Source organism: Neomonachus schauinslandi, chromosome 11 (assembly GCF_002201575.2).
Source record: "Neomonachus schauinslandi chromosome 11, ASM220157v2, whole genome shotgun sequence".
Taxonomy (NCBI): Eukaryota; Metazoa; Chordata; class Mammalia; order Carnivora; family Phocidae; genus Neomonachus; species Neomonachus schauinslandi.
In genome coordinates this window covers 82,031,946-82,050,345 of record NC_058413.1, presented here as the reverse complement: position 1 = coordinate 82,050,345, position 18,400 = coordinate 82,031,946, and the positions used below count along the sequence as shown (strand labels likewise).

Genomic DNA, 18,400 nt, shown 5'->3' with positions numbered 1-18,400 from the left:
TAGGTTTTTATCTGAGCTGCTTCTACTGCAAAGGTACCAGACCATAAAAGAGGAAGTCTGGAAGACATTTGATCGCCCACAGAGTGGAGCGCAAAAGTCGTAGGAAGCTCAAGAGTGCACATTGCAATTGTTCAAGGGCAGAGTACAAAGGACATTTGGTCCCTAGAAATGGCTACACCCCCATTACGCACACGTGCACAACCACACCCTCACACATGTGCACGCACCCAGCACGGAAGCGTGTTCCCACATCTTTACCCTCCATCGCATGGACAGAGGGGACTGTATTCTGCCAATTTCCACCACAGCCCTTCAAGGAAGGACTTAAATAGCTGCCGGGGATGCAGAAAGGCTGCCGGCCTTCAAGGACACTGTCGCAAGAAGGAGGCCACCTTGGGAGGAGAGGTGAGTGTGAGGCCGTTGAGAGATACTTCGGCTGTGTGTCCTTTCCCTAGCCTTGGGGATGCCCCAGCACAGCTGCCACTCAGTGGCCAGCAGAAAGCACAGCTCCCACCATTTGGTCTGATGTGCTGAGGTAAGGGGCACTGCCAGAGGAAGAGAAGACAGGAGTCAGCACCTTTGTTAGCCCTGGAGAGAGCTTGCTGGTGGGCCCCTCGGGAAAGCACAGCCATAGTCTGAGGCACCTCAGCCCAGAGGTTGGCTCTCGGCCTTGTAGGACATCCTAAGGAGGCACAGCCTTCCACCTCACCTTCTCCTCTTCTTTGCTAAGCTCAGCACCTGGAACTCCCAGCACAGGGCTCAGAAAGATTGGCCCAATTCACCCTGAAGTCCTACAGCCCTGGCACCCCACATTCACATTTCAGCCAGGATCCTCCCTGCTCGGCAAACCACACACCCAGAGAGGCTACAGACTGAGCTGGTGTGAGACCCCACACGCCCCAGGAGAGGCACTCAGTGAGTCACTTGTCGGACATGGTGGCAGAGGTGGTGCTGCCTCGGAAACCAGATGGAGTCGCCCAACCTCTGCTTTTCCATTTCGCTGGAGCTGCCGCCTGATGGTAAAGTGGGGGGTCTTAGATGCCCAGAGAAGGGCGTTAGCCCAAAGGTCCAGGCTCCACCCCAAGGGCGCAGGCCCAGCCCAGAAGAATGGAGCAGTCAGCAAAATGAGGGCCAGAAACTGCCCCTTCCCCCCTCGGTCACAATGACTCATCGCCCTCAGAAATGAACTCTGGTTGTGCGACATGTGGCAGAACCCCAACAGCAGAATCAGTCCCCCCTCGTTAGGCGAGAGAAAGGAAGCACAGGGCTTGTGTGGCAGAGAAGAATCCACTCCCTAAGACGGAAGTTCCCAGCAAGAAGCAGCTCCCCAGCTCTCAGAGCCTCCCCTTGCTGAGGTCATCAGGGCTAAGCCACTAGCAACTGCAGTGAGACCAGCAGAAGCCTCTAGTGCTTTGACTTGGACAACTTCCAAGCATGCAACTGGGGGGAGGTAGATGTCCCCAAACCCGCCAAGACAACAGCACCGAGAAGGAAATACTTCAAGGAACCTGATAGCCACCTTTCTTCCCAGGCAGCCAGAGGGTAGGCTCCTGCAGAAGAAGAGGGGAAAGAGCAGGGGCACCCCCATCCGTCTTCAGGACCTTCTGCCCTGCTTTTGGGCAGCATCATTATCTCACTGGAAGAGAGAGATGCATCTTTAGTCACTTAAAGACAACCTCACAGAAGCTTCTGGGTGCTAAGAGTTCGAATTAGGACAAGATTTTGGCAGAAAAAGGATCAGAGCCCAGGCCCCCACCTACCACCCCTTCTATCTTCACCACCCCCCTCACCTCAGCCAGTTTCACATAAGTAAAACTGGGGAGGACAGAGGGGATCCAGAGTGCCCCCAGAGCCTGGAAACCAGGGGCACCCTCGCTTCCTCTGATCCCATCCTGTTAGAGCTTGAGTCCACGGGATGGAGGAGGGCCCAGGGCAAAGAAGAGTCTGCAGGCAACACGTGGAGAGATGGAAAGGAGCCAGCCGCAGGCAGGCTCCCCACAAGTGGCAATTAATCAATCTGGGGAATTAGCTCCCACAAAAGGAAAGGAGGAATCCAATCAGCGCCTTTGGAACAGTCCTCTGGAGGGTGCCGAGCCAGAGGCAGGATATAAATAGAGCCGCGGCAGCTTGGTGCTCAGCACAGATGGCTCCAGAATGGGAGGCCCTTTGGCCGCAGGGCTCCTGGCCCTGGCTGGACTAAGAGGGACTACTGACGGATGAGCTCGAGTTTGTGCATCAGGACCTGCCTCTAGGCCCCACTGCTAAGCAGCTTCGACTGCCGTAGCATGAGCCAAACTGTGGAAGAAAGAAAGATACCAGTCTGGCCCTTTGCTGGCCACCCTCTCTTCACCCAGGAACCAAGAAATAAAGGCTTGTGTTTAGTTCTGTGGTAACTCATTACTGAACCCCCCAAAGCAGGCAGCCGGCAATCATGGCAAGCCCCATTTCTGGACGGGAGAGGGTAGAGAGACGAAGTGAGTTCAGCTGAGAAGGCATGAATCCTGTTTCAGGAGGAATAACACCCAGGACAGACATCAGGACGCCCAGCCGGCTCTCTGCCGGTCCTCCTTACAAACCCCTCAAGTCTGCTGCCCTCATCCTCCTTCCTTCACTGACCACAAAAATAAACAGCACTTTGCTTCAATGTACATATATATATACATAGAGAAACCCACAAACTACATACATATGCATTTGTATCTATATCTATATATATGTAGATTTGGAAGATGGGATGGGCAGTCTAGCCCTCTTCCAGGACTTGAAAAACTGAAACAGAAGCAGAGAGCAATAAAAGCCATTGTTTTCTCCTTCTTCACTTCCAAAGGTATTTGAAGAGGTCAGAAAAATCAAGCCAGTGAAGAGGGGAGAGGTGGGGAGGAGGCAGATCCCTGTCCCCAGTTCACTTCCTGATCTCTACCTACAGGTCTGCCCCTGACCCGCTGTCCCCAAAGCGAGACACGCTGGCCAGGATTCGGAGGGCTGCACTCTCGCTGGAGAGAGAATGAGCAGAACAAAGGTCGGAGCAGCCCCCGAAACTGCCCCTCTGCTGGCACACCCTCATCCTCCCTCCCCACCCCTCAGCCCAGAGCTGCTGCTCTGGGACCACTTAGAGTTGCGCCGCATCACAGCAAGGTGGCGTGGCTGGGGTCGTCGTGATCCACGCTGTTGAGAATCGCCGTCTGGTCTTCCGGAAGCTGGCGGTGGCACAGGTCTGAGAGGCGGGCAAAGGGGTCAGGCCGAGAATGTCTCTTCTTCTTTCGGAGGCAGACGGCTTCATCAGGCCACAGAACCTGGGAGTCTGGAAGCTGCTGAGCCTGGGAGGCAGAACCATCTAGGGAGAAGGGAACAGGCGCACCAAACAAATGGGAAGAAAATAAAGTGGGTGAAAGCGAAGGTGGTAACCTCACACGCTCACCTTTTTCATCTGCTGAGACATATATCCTGGCTCTCTAGCATGAAAATGAGGCAACTGCAGCAGAGAACCCCCGTCTTCACCACACCAGTGACCCATCAGTCCCTTTGGCCCAGCCGGGGCTGGGAGCCCTGTGGCCAAAGGGCCTCCCGTTCTGGAGCCAGCTGTGCTGAGCACCGATGACCCGCGTCTGCTCCCCTGCTCGTACCAAGAGCCGAGAAAGCAGGATGGGTCTAGTCCATCGGCATTTCTTTTTTATCTTTTATTTAATATTAAATATTTTTATTTAAATCTGTTACCTAGTGTTTCTAGAATTTTAATTTTTATTAGAGTAATATCAGTATTTCCTTTTTAATGCCTCCCGGGCACCAAGCATCATTCTAGGTGTTGGGGATCAGGGCTTCAAAGAATGGGTTGGAACTCAGTACGTTTTCTTCACCCCCGTTCTCCCCCAGCAGTGACGGACTTTACCCAAGATTTCCATCCTTGCCATAGAGCCAGGTGTGGCCCTTTCTACACTGCCAGGGCCACTCCTCTGTCTCACGGCTCTTCGGCAGATACGGCAGTAAAGTGCTGGGTTTCTAGAAACTATGCTTTAGTGTGGGGTGAGGAGGAAGAGACAAACATTAAGGACTTAAAAAATACAGAAATGAAATTTCCAGATACTGAAAGCCCTACAAAGAAAGATGAAAACAGGGCCATGTGAGAGCAAAGGACTAAAGCACGGTTCTATTTTCACGTGTGAGTCTTGAACGACAACGAGACTTCTGAAGCTTTGGGGGAGAAGTGTTCCCAACAGAAGGAGGGGCAAAAGTGAAATCCATGGCTTAAGAGCCAACGTAAAATGTTTCAGAGAAAGAAGGAAGGCTACCATAGCTGAAGCAGAGTGAGCAGAGGACAGCGAGGCAGGAAAGACGGAGAAGGGTATCATAAGGAGTTTGAAATCTGCTCTGGTTGCAGTGGGAAGCTTCTGGAAGGTTTTCATCAGATATGTGTATGTGCGTGTGTGTGCACATTGCCATGACTGAAAGACCATGCTGTTACATTTTATGAAGATCACTCGAGTTGCTGAGTGTAGAATATACTGTAGAAGGAGCAAGGATGGAGCAGGACAACCAGCTAGGAGGCGACTGCAATAATCAGGGTGGGAATCACAGTAACTCAGAATTTAGTTTTAGCAATTGAGGTGGGAAAGAGTGGTCAGATTTGGGGAGCCTGGGTGGCTCAGTCGTTAAGCGTCTGCCTTCGGCTCAGGTCATGATCCCAGGGTCCTGGGATCGAGCCCCTCATCGGGCTCCCTGGTCGGCGGGAGGCCTGCTTCTCCCTCTCCCACTCCCCCTGCTTGTGTTCCCTCTCTCACTGTGTGTCTCTCTGTCAAATAAATAAATAAATAAAATCTTTTTAAAAAAAATAAAATAAAAAAAGAGTGGTCAGATTTAGGATCTGCTGTAAAAGTTGGGCCCAAGGACCTTACCAAATGGATTGGAAGGGACGTGTGAGAGCAAGAGAAGAAGCAAGGCTGAAGTAGCCCGAGAAGCGAGGTAGTTAGTAGTGCTATTTAAGAAGCTGGGGAGGAAGTGAGGAGACGCAGATTTGGAGAGGATAATCAATAACTCTATTTTGGATATTTCAAAGGCTTACAAAACATCTAAGTGCGTGTTCAGCAGGCAACTGGAAATATGAGACTCGAGCTCATGGAAGAGACCGGGGCTAAAAACAGACATTGGAGAGCCATCAACATATTACAAGGAACAGGATGGTGTGACAGAATAAGAGGGGGTACAGGCATCTGAGGTGGCTCTTTTTGTTAAAACAAAACAAAACATAGATATGTAGGTAGGTCGGTATATTGGTTCTTCAACTGCAATGGGCTTCAGTGGGTTGAACGTTCAGCTTTGGGCTCCAATTTCTCAACCAAACCCTAAAAAAATCATCTTCCTCTTTTCTGCCTCAGTACTCCCATCTATAAACAAATAGGATAATAGCACCACCCAAAGGCTAAGTGAGAAACAGTGCTCACTGTCTTCTGAAGATTCCAGGGACCTCTGTAGAACACTTTTCCATAACCCAGTCTCTAAAGAAAGTTACTCTCCAGTGGTTATTAAAGATCTGCAAGGAAACTGTTCAGCTGTCTTTTTTTGATAGCCTGTGACAAGATTCCTAAAAACCATTGGTAAAAAAAAAAAAAAAGAGTACATGATAAATACTAAAGAATTTTCTAAGTGTGAAAAAGGGCTGAATCATTTTTGCACTATCTTAGCAGCTACTGATCACTGCTGGATATAAACATCAGATATATTTCAATAGAAACATCCTTTCTATGATAAGGAGATTTCATTCTATCTCACTGAGAAAAGTTTGGTCATCCTGCAGAGGCTGGGTCCATGCCATGATGTCCCCTAAGCACGAGTAGGACCCCATAATTCCCACATCCAACTAGAAGGTCTGAAATAATAGAGAAGAAATATATAAGGAAATAGGGATAGTTCCAAAAGGCATATGGCAGAATGGAAAAAAATAAGATACTACTTATGTTATTTAAAAATGCATTAAAACAATACAATGTATTTTCGAGAGGTGTATGCCAAGAAAGGCTCTGAAAGCATGCATACTACCAAGAAGGATGGCTCCCAGGAGAGAGGAAACAACTGGGAGGACAATCAGAGACTTTATCTTCCTAATTTTTACATGAAAATTATATTTATGTATTATTTGGTAATTAATATTAAAAAGAGACAATAACATAAGCCAGTGGATTTAATTCTAGAGAAAACCCAAGGATGGGATCCTGAGCCAAACAATCCCATAATAACGGCGGAGAGAGGGGGAAAAGAGAGGATCCGCCATTTACCGGATCGTTTCTTTGACTTCGAAGAGCCCTTGGATGACTTTTTGGGCTTCTTTATCCGTTGGTATTTCAGAGCCTCCAGCCTCTCAGGTACAGCAGCATTCTCGGGTGCAGGTGGATGTGTTCTGGAAGGGACAATTAGAGAGGCACAGGTCAGCTCCCAGAAGAGGGAGCTTCTGAAGAGGGGCTGGAAGAAAACCATACAGCCGACCCACAGGAGGACAGAGTCCCAGGTGTCCACAGTGGTTCCTTGACACCTGCCTCTTGATTGCTCCTGGAAAGGAGAAAGGCCAGTAGAAAGCTCCAGCAGTGGGAGGCCTGCCTCAGATGGAAACCAATCTGTAGAGCAACCAGAAGACCTAAGAAAGGGAGAGAGAGACTTTAATAGTGAGCCTCATCACATGCCACTCAAACGGGGAGGAGGAAGGTCAGAGAAGAAAGCAGCTTCACTGCCCAAAGTTGTTAGAAATCATCACGACCTTTAAGTGAAAAGTAAAAGGGTGGGCCAAAGCAGGAGGTGAGGAACCCCATCCCAGTGAACTGTCCTCCTCCAGAAAAGAGAAGGCCAGGGCCAAATGAGAAACCCAATATCCAGTGAGGGGGAGGGTACATAAAACCCAGCTTCACTGGGCTTCTTTCCCTCCGTCCACCAGAGTGAGGCAGAACCCCAGCAGCTAACAGCAACAAATACTTGTCATCTACCCACATTTCAGCAGGGTGGGTCTCCCTGGACCTCTGCAGACTAGGCTCAGATGTCATCAGTCACGCACGAGAATAAAAGAAGGTGAAAGTAGATTACGACGGTTAGTGTCCAAATCTGGCAGCCTTGCAAAGCCCTTGCCTTTGGTAGCAAGTGCCCAAGTGAATCTCTACATTTTGATATTCAGTAGAGAAACTGGGGTTGGGAGAGACGCCACGTATGTCGGTCTCTCCTTCTCCCCCAGCTTCGGGGCGGATGCTGTCATGTGCCTGATGGATCAACCATGAGGTTAGAACAGAGCCCACAGTTCCCCTGGAGCCTAAGCAGCCCCTGTGACAAAGGGGACCAGAGGGAGCCGAGAGGATGAACTGGCTGTGACAACCGGTGCATGCTGGAGAGAATTTTTCGAGAGTCATAAAAGAAAATCTAGAAGACATGTTATCAATGTCATTTCTTCTCAAAGTAAGCCAAACTTGGAGCCCGAGGAATAAAGGCAGAGAGAGAGGAGTTGCTCTTTCCTTCCCGCCAGGACTGGCATTTGCATACCATCAGGGGAGTAGGGACATTCTAGGGCCATAGTGCACTGAGGTGAATCACACTCTTCCTCAGTCCCCACATCTCCCTCTTCCAACTCCATCACACTGGTTTTGGGTAACTCCTGATTAAAAGGAGGACAGCCAACCCTGTGAGGGGAAAAGAAGTGCCCAGTAGTGAGCAAGCAATCCGAAGCAGCACAACAATGACAGAGTGATGGGGGTCTGCAGCCCCATCTCCCCAGTACTGGTCATGCTTGTGGGGATGAAGGAAGAAAAAACTTACAGACTAATTGTTGATAAGCCTCTGGTCTCTGGGGTTTCCTGCATTAACTGGCAATGAAGCAACCTCCATCTTCTTTAATGAATGCCATCATTCCATAGCCTCTCAGTAAATAAAGTATCAAGAAGCTCCTCCAAAGTTCAGGTCAGAGACAGCTGCTAGATTTTCCACATCCCCCTGACAGCATGGAGCTCAAGGGCCCCACCTACACACACACACAGGCAACACATGGTCTCAGATAGAAGTCCAACACATCGTGAGAAGTCAGGTCTTCCACCCCCAAAGATGCAACCTGCAAATTTCCCGTCCCCTCCTCCTTCAGACTCTACCCACAGAGATCCTACACAGCAGCGGCGGTGGCTGCAAAGGAATCTGGAAGGTGGACGAAGGGTGGAGATGGCTAGGGTATGAGGGAGCATGACTCTGCCATGCTGGCGGAATGTCCTCACCCCCTTCTCATCCTTGACTAGGGCTTCTTCAGCTACCTAAAAGGAAAATCAGAGGTATGAATCAGCCGTTCAGTTTACCTGTCTCCTGGTCCTGGCCAGCCTCTTCAAAAAGACCACACAAGGTGAGCGACGCATGGTCCGAGGAGGCATATGACAAGCAAGTGGCCCCAGGGAGCAGTGTTTAAACCACAAAACCCAGGGTGATCCAGGAAGGCATGAGAGAACTGGCTCAGGGCGCCCCAAAACATTCCTAGGGTTTCTCGAAGCAAGGTGAAACTTCCAAGAATATTATTACTAAAATTAACATATCATTACCTTTATCATTTCTGTCACACAGCACTGATTTACCACTTACCATACCAAGCAATGGTCTATGGTCCCTACAATAGTTTGCATTCATCCTTACAACAACCCTAAGAAGTAAATACTAGACTGATCCTGTTTCTCAGAGGGAAATACTGAATGCATAGGGTTAAGCAGCTTGTCTACTAATCCAGTTATTATGTGATAGAGCCAAGACTCTCAACATTAGGCTAAACTGCTCTTCCAACTTCCTCCTAAAGGAAACAGGCCCAGAAGCTATCTAGAAGAAAACAGCGCTCCCATACTTCACCTGAGCGGTAGTCGCTTCACCCTGCTGCGGTAGTCCCTGACATTCTCTGCTTCAGTGGCATGGCCAGGGTAAGACAGGCCAGGGATGGGGAAAAGCTGGCTGAAGTTATATCTTCAGGCAAAAATTCCCAAACAGTAATGAACCACTGTGGAGGATAAGCCAATTTTCCCTTGTGAAAGAGCCAAGCTCCAGCCCTTCCAGGCCACCTGCTGTCCACCTGTTTTCTCTTTGAGCTCAGTGCTCAAACACAGAAACATGACAGAAGGCTCCTGGGGGCACCAAGACACTCTACCGATGCAGGAGGGAAAAATAAAAGCAAGTGTCTGGGAGGATGGGATGAAGGGGGGGAAGAGGGGGCAAAAATGGATCTTTGTTTTTAACAAATTATACAGAAAAGACATATGTGAAATGCGGCCCAACAGACTTTACCTGTAGCATGTAAAGCCCTTTGGAATCAAATTGTCTCTCTTTTCTAGGACGCGTGACCATGTCCCCAGTCAATATCAAGCCCACAGGGGACCTATCAGATAATGAAGCTTTTGGTGCTGCTCTCTGTCAGACAGTGGAAAGCTTGGGTTAAGCAACCTCATCCTATCCCTGGAATAAAGCTGGTAAGTGAATCTGAGGTTGACCAGTAGGTTACTCTGTTAGAACAGCATCCAACCCTGGGCTCTCTAAGAAATGGAGGTCACCGTTCTCTTCCCAATCCAATCCAATTCTTCTAAAACATACAGGAATCCAGCAAACTCTGGGGCTCTCCTCCTCACAGAAAGTAAGAGTATGAGGCCTAAAAGCCTAGAGGTTTTTCTGGATCTTCCATGTCATATGGAGTTCCCCCTAAACCCCAGTTCTCTGTCCCAGTGATGTTTCTCTGTGGTTTACAACTACCAAAAACTGCCTGGAATTTACTCTCTCTCTCCCTCTCTGTTTTCATAAAATCCATACAAAACCCAAATCACAACCATTTAGCCCGGGGCCTTGGCTGCTTAGCTCTGTGCTTTCCCAGAATAGTGGAGAAAAGACACAGACAAAAAGGTCTAAAAAGTCGGCAAACCACAGGTCAGAAAAGTCAGAATCCACTGGACAGTTCCTGCCCTTACTGCCCTAAGGGCTGACCACTTCAACAGTTGGCGGCTGCCCCTGTGATTTAAGGAGTGTTTTCCTCCTTTTCCTAACCGCCTGACAGTAGACTCTGCTCATCTGACCTTAGACCGTGGAAGGGGGACGAGGAAATCCACTTGTGTACAGGGCACGGCCGGGAAAAAGGTCCCCGCCCCGCCATTCTCCACTTATAAAACAGAAAGCCAGGACTGCGGAGGTCAGCTCCCACACAGCTGTAACGACAGATGACAACTTTCTCCAGTGGGGTCAGGGGACAAACCCAGTGTTTGGCCTCAGGGCTCGGGAGAAACTTGTTTCCAAATGGGAGCTCCTTCCTACGGTCCACCAGTAAAAAGGGGGGGCCATCCACCCTCCCAGACCCACCTGATCAGAGAGGCCAAAGTCGGCACTAACAGCAGGGGGGCTCGAGGGGGAGGTGAGAAGAGAGCTGTTAACTGGTATGAGACAGGAAGCCGAGAAAACTGCCGGCCTCCCAGCCGGCCCCAGAAAGGGCAGGTCCACGAAATACAACTCCCCGCTCCAAGATGGGAGGTGGGAAGAGGAGAAAAAGGAGAGAGAGAAGGGGGGGGGGGGAAGACCACTGCAGGGACAGGGGGGGAGAAGGAACAGGAGAGAGACTGAAGGAAACAGGAACAGAGCAAGAACGAACGTAGACAAGACGTGTCACATCTTCTCCAAGCAAGACCGACTGGAGAAACATGCAAAGGCGCAGCATGAAGACAGCGTCTGAAGAGGAGCCTGACGCCTCCCAATGGCCCCAGCAGCTACCGCGCCCGGGGGGAGGCTCTCAGCAAGCAGGAGTGAGCGGTGGCTCTTGCTGCCCAGCACCATCAAGATCTAACTCCAAGGCTGCGGGGAGCACGTTATTCTCCTAGGCTGGGGATGCTTGCCAGGCCCCCAAGGAACCAATTCACCCTCAGCGCTGCCCTTGGTTTCTGGGTTTGCCACAGCAGGGACAGTATGACAGCTCAGCTCTCAGATCTGGAGCAGTGGGGATGTGGTGGAGAGAGGGGTCAACAACTGGGTGAGGGAAGTGGTGGTAACAACGGGGAATGGGGTCCAGGCACTTTCCAGGAGTGCAGTGACAGCTGGTCCTGCAGCTATCACCTCTCTGGGGGTGACAGAGTGGTCATAATTGGGGTTCAGGGAAGGAGAGCAGGGAAGGTGGAGGATGGTCCGGTCGTTGTCACTCTGGGGCATCCATCCAGCAGGCCACAGGAGGCCCCTCATGAAGGTAGGCTCATAACTCCTTCCTGACACCCTCCCTGCTCTCTCCAGTGTTAATGGCCACAGTGTGGCACCCAACCAGCCTCAGAGACAATCCCAGGGCCTCTTGACTGTTAACAAGTTTATAGCTGCAGATCATAAAGAAATGGCAAAGCAGTCCAGTCCTCCTTATGGGAGGCCACTCTTCGGACTGAAGACTTAAAGTCCTGAGTTAGGATCATCAGCCCCCCTTGACATTTCTAGGTGGGCGAGGGATGCAGCTGTTTCTCACCTAGAGAAACCAGGAAGCTTTCCTGCTCCCACACTACTTGTTCTCAGAGGTGCAGGCAATAGGTCCATGGCAAAAAGAAGCATCTTAGTTGCCATGAGAGACAGTGAGTCTCAGGTGACCCTAAGCCTCTATAAGAGACTTGCTACGCCTCTGAAATAGCCAAGTTCCCAAGACCTCCACCTGGAAGAATGCCAGAAGAGGACCAACCTCGGCGGAGAGCAGAGGAAGGAGACAGTGCTTCCCCGCTCAACTTCCTCCCACCCGGGGGAAGTCTGTCCTCTCCCCCTGGGGAACCCCTCCCAAGACCCTAGAGCTGTGACCCAAGGAGATCAGGAATGGCTACTACAGGGATCTTGAAAGCAATTTGAACCTGAGGGCGAGGTCCACATCTCAGTCCTGTTACAACCAAGAACGGGCTACCGAAGGCAAGGGACACGGGAAGTGGGGACATTCCCCTGCCCTTGCCCTCACAGGACTACAGGTGACCTGGTCCCAGCTGGTGAGGGGAGGAGATGGGCCACACCCCAACCCTGTGCTCCTTGAGAATATTAGAAAGATCCCAAGAAGACTGTGAGGGACCAGCAACCCCAGAGGAAGATCTGAGTCTCTGGGGGGCTAGGATGGAAGTGGAGGGGGCACTATGCCTGAGGCTGCTGGGAAAATACGGCAAAGGGCGGGGGGAGGGGGGATTCTGGATCTGAGTGTGGCCCTGATGTTTCCAGAGGTGCAGAGATGCAAAGCGGATCGTAGGCATTCTAGGCCCCTTGGGGTGCATGCAGGGTCCCAGGGGGCTTCTGTGGGAGGCCCTGGGTGTGTTGACAGCAGGGGTCTGAGTGAGGAAAACTGCAGGGAGGCTCTGGGAGAGGCTTGGCATGTGGGGTGGGGGTCGGAAGCTTCAGCTAGGCGGTGCCCGAGCGTGGCCTGGTGAGGCTGTTAGAGCAGCATGATGTGGGGAACCCAGAAGCCGTGGCGTATGGAGCAGCGAAGGCTGCTGCCCACAGAGGGGGTGAGGGGACATGGTTTGGATTCCCCTGTAAAGGAAGCGATGGCCCTGCCGAAGCCCCGTCCGCCTGTCCACCCCCCGCCCCGCCCCGGCCGCGGAGCTCCCTTACCTATTGAGCTGAGGAGAGGCTTGTCTCGACAACACTGCCCAGATAGCTGAGATCAATCAGAAACAAAGCAGTTATCAACATGGGCCGTGGGCAAACCACCCACGCACACCCAGAGGGGAGGAGGGGAGGAGCACAGGGGCCAGAGAACCACAAGCGAGGCCAGAGAATGGGGTGAGGGGAAGGAGAGGAGAGAGACAGAGAACCAACGGCACGATGGACGAGGCAGATGAGCGCTGCACAAAGCACAGACGACAGGGCTGCGGCGACAGCATCTCCTGCACAGACAGAGGCACGGGGTCCCGTGGGCACGCCACGCCCGGCGTCCTAGCTAGAGCTCTCCTCCACCTTCTCCGCCCACCAGGACCAGGGGCCAGTGGGAGGAGAAGCTGTACTTCCAGGTACCAGAGAGGGTGGGAGTGCACGGGGCGGGGGAAGGGCGCTGGGCTCCCTCCTCTCCAACCACCTCCCATCCTGCCTACCACCGGGCCAGCCTCCTCTGGAACACTCTGCTCCCCTGCACAGGCGGCCACATCAAGAAGAGAGACCAAAGGACGGAACCAGAGAGAAAGAGAGAGAGGGAGGGAGGGCAGCAGGGACCGGGGGCGGGGAGGGGGGCACTCCAGAGACGTTGCAAGCCCTTCAGAGCAAGTCGGGCCAACCCAAAGAAGATGGAGAAGGAAGAAAGACAGACAGAAAGAAAGCCAGACTTGAGGAGGAAGGAAGGGAGAGGGGGAGGAGGAGGGAAGGGGGGGCAGGGGAAAAAAGACGAGAGAAAAAGAGGCACAGACGGGCGTCCAGGCCGACTCTGGTACCTGGAATACCAGCTGCTACAGTTTAGAGTGTGCTCTCTCAGGCAGGCTGACCGCAGGAGCTTGTCTGTCTGTCTGTCTGTCTGCAGCTTCCTGCGAGGCACACAGGTTGGGATAGGGTATGTGGCTCCAGGCACACAGTTCACAGGCCTGAGATTTTGCTCCCAGCCTCCAGGATGTGCCCCCTGGAGAGCTTGTGGGAGGGGGCTCCCCCCCCCACACTCCCTAGGCTGCTAAGGGCAGGAGATTGGGAAGAGGAGCCCCAGACCTGGTGGCCCAGGAAAATCAGGCTTCAGGGTCCTGCTTAGCAGGGAGGATGGGTCAGGGGAGGAAAGGAGGCTGGATACGAGGTCTCTGGGTAAACCCTGGAACCACCCCCAAAGCCAGGATCACAGGGATGTGGAGAGCTCTCCACTCTAAGAGTAACTGAGGTGACCACTCACTCGGACACACCACGTACCCGGCCCCCACCCCCCGCTTGCCCATGTGTGTCCACTCCCCATCACCCTGGGGTCTTCCTGAGAGCTCTGGGCTGTGTGGAGAAGCTCCCTCATGCTCTTGGCAGGGTACCTGGGCAGGTAAGCCCCACCCTCAACCCCATGACCACACCCTGCTGATGCCAAGACCAGAACTCTCCCGAAGGGATGCTGCAGCATGTCCAGACAAGCCCTGTCATTTGGGTTGATGGAAGGGGCGGAGGGTGGGTAAGGAATGGGGGGTGGAAGATGACCAGGTGGAGGTGGGCGGGAGAAACCAGCTCACACTCACCCTGAAGTAGGTAATGGCGGTGGGGGGGGCTCTGGTCTGAGCAGTTCCTCCCCCATCCTTCGAGGGGAAGGCGTCTGTCCAAACACATCCAGGTTGTCCGCAGGCCCTGCAGGGCCCGGCGGAGGGGAGGGGTAGCCTGTGGCCAGCGTGGTGAAGCCCATGGTGGGCCGGTAGCTGGGGCTCCCGCTGCGGCTGCTCTGGGAAGGGGAGCCCGTGGATGGCGTGGACTTGCGAGAGAAGCTGACAGCGGCCGGTGGCTGCAGGGTGATCTCCGACATCTCTGCTTGCTGCAGGAGGCCCGGGCGAGGCCGGGCCCGGGCGGCAAGCTCAGGGGAGCCGGTGCGGGAGCTGAGGGGGCTTTGGGTCAGAGGCGAGAGCCGGGAGGGCTGTAGCACCACTTGATGTAAACTGGGCTCGGCGCGCCTGGCCTGCCGGGGGCTGGGCCGGGGCCGGGGCTGGGGCTCATACCACCGGGTGTCCAGGCCAAATGTGCTGGGGCCACTGTGCCCCCCGGGCTCGGCCGGCTCGGGGTAAGGCAACACGGGTATGCCCATACCTTGGCTGGTATGTCTTAGCTGCCCTTGGCTCACCAGAGGTTGCATAGGTCTGTCCTGCCACTTAGCGGAGGTGGGCACTGGGACGGGGCCTCTGCCCGGAGACTTGCCTGCCCAGCCCTTTGGCGCCTCCAGAGACAGGATGCCCGGGTAAGCCGCGGGCACCTGCAGGGAGGTGGGGGGCAGTCCTCGGGGGAGGCAGGCCTTGGGCTGCAGACTCTCGGCTACATCACAGGGGTGCAGCTGGTGGGGAAACATCATGGCCGGGGTTTCCAGTCCCCCAAAGGGGAATTCTGGCCGGCCCCAGGGCTCAGGGGAGCGCCCTCCTGTGGGTGTCTGAGTCAAGGGCAGCGTGCTGTTGGAAGCGTTCTCTCCGTTTTCCTCAGGAATGGTGGGGTGGCCGAAGGGCCCCTCAGTGTGCAAGGGTGGGGAGGACATGACCGAGCTCAAGGGGCTGCCCACTTCTGGCATGTAGAAGGGTGGCGGCTCCACTTCCCCAGGGCTGCTGCTGCTGAGGTACCCATAATACTGGCCATGGTGGAAGGGCCGGGGGGCGGGAGGTCTGGCCTGGCCTGTGGCCTGGAGCCGACCTTCCAGGCCGCCGGGGCCCTCCAGCCCACGGGGCTGGAACCGAGGGCTATATGCTGGTGGTGGCAGGTAGGACTCCTGGCTAGATGACAGAGGGGTCAGCTGGGACTTCAGGGCAGCCACAGATGTGGGCACCAGCGGGTCCTCATTCTCCTCGTCCGACTGGCGGAACTCGGGGTACATGTCCGTCTCCTCGGCAAAGGGGAAGCCCTCAATGCGCCTGCTCTTCATCGAGGGCTCCATCTCAGAGGGATCCATCACAAAGCGGCCATCGGGGCCTCTGCTGATGAGCTCAATGGGCGTCGTGGCCTCGGCCTCGGCCTCGGCCTTGGCCACGCTGTACTTCTTGCTACTGATGGCCCTCTTGGTCTTCTTGTACAATGACAGCTCCTTCTCCCGGGTGGGACTCAGCATCCTCTTGGCCGCTGGCTGGCCTTGGTCATCGGAGGACTCCGAAGGGGCCCGGAGCGTGCGGATGCTCTCGGGGCTCACCTTGCCAGATGACAAGCTGTGGGGGTGAGTGGGGGAGCAGGAGTGTGAGGTGGGGGACATTTGCTCCTCCTCTTCTTTTTTTCCTCTTAACGAATAACCACAAACACCTAAGATAATACTCAAAAAAAGAGGTGCAGATGGGCTGCATATTTTGGCATGAAATACTTTGGCCAACGCTCCACTGTCTAGATGTGTGCTGGCCGTTTTTTGAATGAACACCCACATTTCCACCTTTCATCCTGCCCTGCCTTTCCTGTCTGCCCCGCTCTGTCCAGCTACACCTCTAATTTCACTGTCTACAGTACTGCCCCCTCTGTGCAACTTAAAAATACCGTGCAGATCAGTGGACAGCCAACACTTTAGAGACACTGGTCTGGGGGCCGAGCGGGGCACACCACCTGCCTGTGTCCACCCTCCACCCTCTGTCCACACAGCACAACAGCGGAGGCACTTACGGAGACTCTAGGCTCTTTCTGCAGTGAGTGATGGAGAGTGGAGGATCTGGAAGGAAGAAGAAGGGGAGGAGAGCCTACTGAGGCCAGGGACACAAAACTCGTCTCGCGTGTCCACAGGGCCCAGAGCAAAGCCACAGAGGGGAACAGCTCCTTCCACGGTTAGGTATCTTTGGGCCCAGTCCCGAGTCCCGTGCCCAGCACCACAGACCTGCCCTCTCTCACATTCTGGCCCCATCACACCCTCCCCAGCATCCTTCTTCCTTACTCCCTCTTCCAGACCAAGGCCCGCTGACAGTCCTACCCATAAGACCCTATTTCCCTATTTTCAAGGGGCCCGTGCTAAAAGTGGGCCATCTCTTCCAATGGGGAGCATTTGAAACTGGGCCAGGTAGAGCAGGGCAGTGGGGGCAGACACCCACCTTTTTTGCGCTTGAGCTTACGCTTGCGCTGCTTGTTGACAAAGCAGGCGGCCAGGGTGCTAAACAGGACGGCAGCTGCCAGGAAGCAGATGGTAGCTACGATTCCAGCCAACACAGGCCGAGCTAGCCCCTCATCAGTCAGGTCCGGCTGTGGGAAGATGTCTGCAGGGCGGTGCAAGGAGCATGCATGATTCCTCCCCTCGCTCCTGTAAAAGCCCCCACCTACTCTGACACCTAGCCCCCCAGCACTGTTCCCTACCTCTGCAGAACAGGCTCAGGCTCCATGCTCAACTCTAGCACTTGAAGAGAGACTAGTTTACGGAAGTCAAGTGATCGCTACAGAGCTTAGAAAGAAGGAATCACATCTATGCCTTACCTCATAGCGGTGATAATTCGGTAATAATGTCTACCTGGCTAGTGCTTTTTGCAAAGGGTTCTCATGCATACTACCACACACCCTCACATGAGGCCAACAGACCACATGCCATCGCTCTCATTTTCTAAGGTAAAGAAAGTGTCGCTGGCAGAGTTTGAGCGACTTGCGGACATAAATATTGCCTATCAGTGTCTGCACCACGACACCATACCTCTGGCCTCCTGTTAGGATTTGCTGCCTTCTGCCATGCCATCTCGACAAAATGAGAACTTACTGTGGAGGCACCTTGAGGGTAAAATACTACAGCAGGGAGAAGAGGTTGTGACTACAGAATTCAGATCCATCCATCTCTAAGTCATTACAGCACAGCTGAGCAATTTCTACAGGGAGGGTGAGCACGTCCTGGTTGTTTCGGGTTCAGAATGCTGGAGCCAGCAGGGACATTCAACGCAGGTCCAATTTCATTTTACAGGTAAAGAAGTGAGTTTCACTTTGTGCCCAAATCCATACTGCTTGTTAGTGACGGAGCCAGAACTAGACCCCCATCTACTGTACCCCACTTCAAAGTCAGTTATAATAGAAAGTGCCACTCTTTAGATTCTGTGGATTCTGATATATTTGGCCAGAGCCCATCGTTCTGCTGAAAAGAACAATGGATGAAAATAACCCAAATCACGCTGATGAGTGGGCAAATGGAATGCTATAGCCTTTGGGAATGGGGGGCTCAGAGACGGGCGGCTGAGGGCGCTGTGCCTTCATTCACCCATGGGGAGTCTTCCCGGTATTTGGGCTTCCTTTCAGGTGCCAGACATAAAGCCACTGAACACAGAACAGTTCACTGATGAAAACCCTCAAGTCTTCTATTCTGGCCTTGGCTTTAAGCTCTGTTCCCTGCTCCTTCTTCTCTCTGAGTCCCCTCCCTGGAAGGAAGCCAAGACAGGGTACTTTTGTAGTAAAAAAAAAAAAAAAGAAAGAAAGAAAGAAAGGAAAGAAGGAAGGAAGAAAAGAAAAAAAGGTCCATGGTGCCATCGTGTCTAACATGAGGCAAAAGTCACACCCCACGGCCCCCAGTGCTCTGGTGCCACTTGGGTCCTCCCCGTCCCTCCCCAAGTCTGCCTGCCCTGGTGCTTCTGTAGCTCTGTGAGTCCTGCTGCATGAGCTTCTTGGCCAAGCTCCTTGCCAGCTGGTCCCGCAGGTCCTTGTGTGAGCAGTGCCCATGGAAATGGTGCCATTGCTTAATCACTAAGCAAAAGCCTCTTCCCATACCAAGGGCCTTAGCCACTTCACTGGGCAAGGGAGGGGCTCTGCTGTCTCAGGAACTGTAGCTAGAGAAAGATGTGTAGAAATGGGACCAGGGCCAAGAGAA

At 53.3% G+C, this 18,400-nt stretch overlaps 1 protein-coding gene across 1 annotated transcript in view; it reads right to left on the bottom strand.

Moving 5' to 3' along the window:
* Nucleotides 1–3,125: 3,125 nt before the first annotated feature.
* The window catches only part of IGSF9B (immunoglobulin superfamily member 9B), a 38,092-nt gene continuing 22,817 nt past the window's right edge, over nucleotides 3,126–18,400 (bottom strand). Inside the window, exons 18-22 of the mRNA XM_021696236.1 lie at nucleotides 16,659–16,820; nucleotides 16,240–16,285; nucleotides 14,151–15,800; nucleotides 6,267–6,388; nucleotides 3,126–3,334 (exon numbers count right to left, since the gene is read on the bottom strand). Coding sequence (XP_021551911.1) covers nucleotides 3,126–3,334; nucleotides 6,267–6,388; nucleotides 14,151–15,800; nucleotides 16,240–16,285; nucleotides 16,659–16,820 — 2,189 coding nt within the window. The remainder of the gene's footprint in view (nucleotides 3,335–6,266; nucleotides 6,389–14,150; nucleotides 15,801–16,239; nucleotides 16,286–16,658; nucleotides 16,821–18,400) is intronic.